Source organism: Aythya fuligula, chromosome 27 (assembly GCF_009819795.1).
Source record: "Aythya fuligula isolate bAytFul2 chromosome 27, bAytFul2.pri, whole genome shotgun sequence".
NCBI classification, from domain to species: Eukaryota; Metazoa; Chordata; class Aves; order Anseriformes; family Anatidae; genus Aythya; species Aythya fuligula.
In genome coordinates, this window is record NC_045585.1 from 5,019,605 (window position 1) to 5,022,369 (window position 2,765).

At 62.5% G+C, this 2,765-nt stretch overlaps 1 protein-coding gene across 1 annotated transcript; it reads right to left on the reverse strand.

Moving 5' to 3' along the window:
- Nucleotides 1-787: 787 nt before the first annotated feature.
- TM2D2 (TM2 domain containing 2) lies at nt 788-2,317 on the reverse strand. The gene is made up of 4 exons (XM_032204042.1): nt 2,112-2,317; nt 1,686-1,773; nt 1,466-1,581; nt 788-1,325 (listed from the first exon to the last, which is right to left on the reverse strand). Exons 1-4 carry the CDS (start codon nt 2,315-2,317, stop codon nt 1,112-1,114), a joined length of 624 nt encoding a protein of 207 aa, XP_032059933.1. The 3' UTR covers nt 788-1,111.
- Nucleotides 2,318-2,765: the final 448 nt, after the last annotated feature.

A 2,765-nucleotide genomic window follows, 5' to 3' on the forward strand; every position in this document is an offset into this window, starting at 1 on the left:
CGGGAGCCGAGCTGATTGGCTTTATGGGGACGTTACCAGAGCCTGCAATGGAGCTTGGTGGAGTGACCATGAAGTGCAAACGGTTGCTGCTGACCCACCGTGGGTTTTAGCAAACATGAGTATCCAACAGCAGTGGGAAGGCAGGCAGCAGCTCACCCTGAGGCTGCTCCATGGCAGAATTTGAGATTTAGATTGACTGCAAGTCCCTTCTGTGCAATCAAACGCTTTTATTTTGCTACTGCGCAGACTTTTAATGTCCACCTCTCAACCAGCTGCTCCTACAGGTCTCACCTCAGCTCCCCTCTCTTGTTCACGCTCTGCAGCCTGTCCCTGGAGCCAGCGCTTGGCTGCAGCACCAGCAGGATGCCCTTGGCTGTGAAGGGCAGGGGACAGGAGAACCAGGTAACTGTAAAGTAATACATGTACTGCTTTGGGGTAGGCTTCTAGAACGTGGACATGGTAGGGGAAGCCTCATCAGTGGAAGCAAGTGCTTCATTTTGTGATACTGGATTTATTTTTGCTGCAGTGTGGGTTTTCCAGCCTGAAAGGGAAAGTGCCGTTCTCCACAAGGGTTTGGCCTCTCCCAGATCTAACCCAGCTTCACATGAAGCAAGTGCACATGGTCTTGAGCAAGTCAGTTAGAATTGGAGCTCATGACTTTGCCGCAGTCTCTATATCACTGCTTGGTTTCAGCTGTAAAGGTTTGTCAAATCATCACATGCAACCACAGGACGGGGGCCTGCATCTCCATGTGGATGTACCCTACCAGCACCAAAAATAAGTGGAGTCAGCTCTTTCCAGACTTTATTAATTTGACTGCCAGTGTTTGCAAGGTCTGAGTTCTTTAACTTTTACCGGCTGAGGGGGAAAAAAGCCCAGATCATTGTAAACAAGCAAAATATATACTGAACAATTTTGTGTCCAAGGTATGTACAGAGGAATTAACAAGAGTAATTGTTCTGCAGATCAAGCTACAGCTTTGTAAATCCACGTTTGTGCAAGGCAGAAAGCCGCACAAGAAGTCTGTTCTGGTGCCACGCAGCACGTGGCAGCGTCCATCTCCAGCCCTGCGGAGACGCTGTGGTTTTCTTTGGGACCAGCTTTGCTCCTCTCAGTACACCGTGCACCAGTTGCTGCCATCGCTGGGCATCAGCCCTCCGGTGATGAGGAGAATCAGATCTACGAACCACCAGATCCCGAGGCCTCCGAGCGTCAGCAGCTTCCCCACGGCGGTCCCCGTGTGGCCCAGGCAGAAGCGATCCACTCCGAAGCAACCCAGGAAAAACGAGTAGAGCAAAGTGGTTATAAAATAGTGTCCGGTGTACCTGCAACCGCCGGCAAGAGGTGGGTCAGAGGGGGAAGGACACGGGGCAGGGGGCTGGCAGAGCCCGGCTGCTGCCCGCTGCCGGCGGCGCGGCTCCCCCCGGCGGGTGCCGGGCTCCCTGCAGCCGGTGCCGGCTCCTACCTGATGCAGGGCTTGCTGCCGCGCAGGAAGCTCCGCGGCTCGGCGCACTCGATGCCATCCAGCGCCCGGCACTGCACCCGCGTGTGGTCCACGTCGCCGTGCGCCTGCCCGCCGAACTGGGAGGAAAGGGGAGGGCTCAGCCTCAGCCTCAGCCGGCCCGGAGGCCGCCCTCCCCCCCCCACCTTGTGCCCCCGTCACGGGCCCGGAGGCCGCGGCTCACCTTGACGCAGCCGTGCCCCAGCTCCTGCTGCGCCGTGGCGTTGCCGCCGTGGTCCACGGGCTCCTCGCACTCCACGAACTCCTCGGGGCTGCGGGGACGGGACGGGGACGTCAGGGGCGGCGGGGAACGGCCTGAGGGGACCCGACCCGGCCTGAGGGGACCTGATCTGAGGGACCCGGCCCGAGGGGACTGTCCCTGCCTGAGGGGACCCGTCCCGGCCTGACGGGGCCTGGCCCGAGGGGACCCGGCCTGAGGGGCCCGGCCTGACGGGACCTGCCCTGAGAGGCCTGGCCCGAGGGGACCTGCCCTGAAGGGCCCGTCCCCGCCTGACGAGACCTGGCCTGAGGGACCCGTCCCTGCCCGAGGGGACGCGGCCTGACGGGGCCTGCCCTGAGGGGCCCCTCCCCGCCCGCCCGCCCCGCTCACAGGTAGGTGCAGAGCACGAGCGGCGCCTGCGGGTCGCTGTAGGCCCAGGCGTTGGCGGGCGGGTCCTGCCCGGTGGGGTCGGGCTCGGAGGCGTTGTGCGGGGCGGCGCGGGAGGCCCCGCGCAGCAGCAGGAGGTTGGCGAGGAGCAGCGCGGCCTGGCCGCACAGCAGCGCGTAGCCCAGCGGCCCGCCGCGCCGCCGCGACATGGCGGCGCCCGCTGCTAGGAAACGCCGCCGCCGCCGGGCCGCGCTGCGCAGCCGCGCTGCGGGCAGCCAATGGGAGAGCGCGCAGGGAGGCGGGGATAAGCGCCGGTGGCCAATGGGACAGCAGAGGGAAGGGGGAGAAGGGAGGAGAGGAGGAAGTGAGCGCCGGATGAGGAGGCGATTGGCTGCTAGCGGGGAGGGACAGCCAATCGGCAACGAGAGGGGGCGGGATAAGGCGGCCGGGTCCTTTAAAAGGGGGCGCCGCGGGCGGTGCCGCAGGGTGTGGGCTCCGGGGGCTGGTCGGGGTTGGGTTCCATGGTTCTGCTCTGCCACAGGGTGCTGGGATGCTGCTTCTTGAAAAACACCAAATTCCCCTCCTTTAGCCAGGCAACGCTGAGATTATTTTCAACATCTACCACATGAACTTTGTTTTCACACTAGATACGACGTT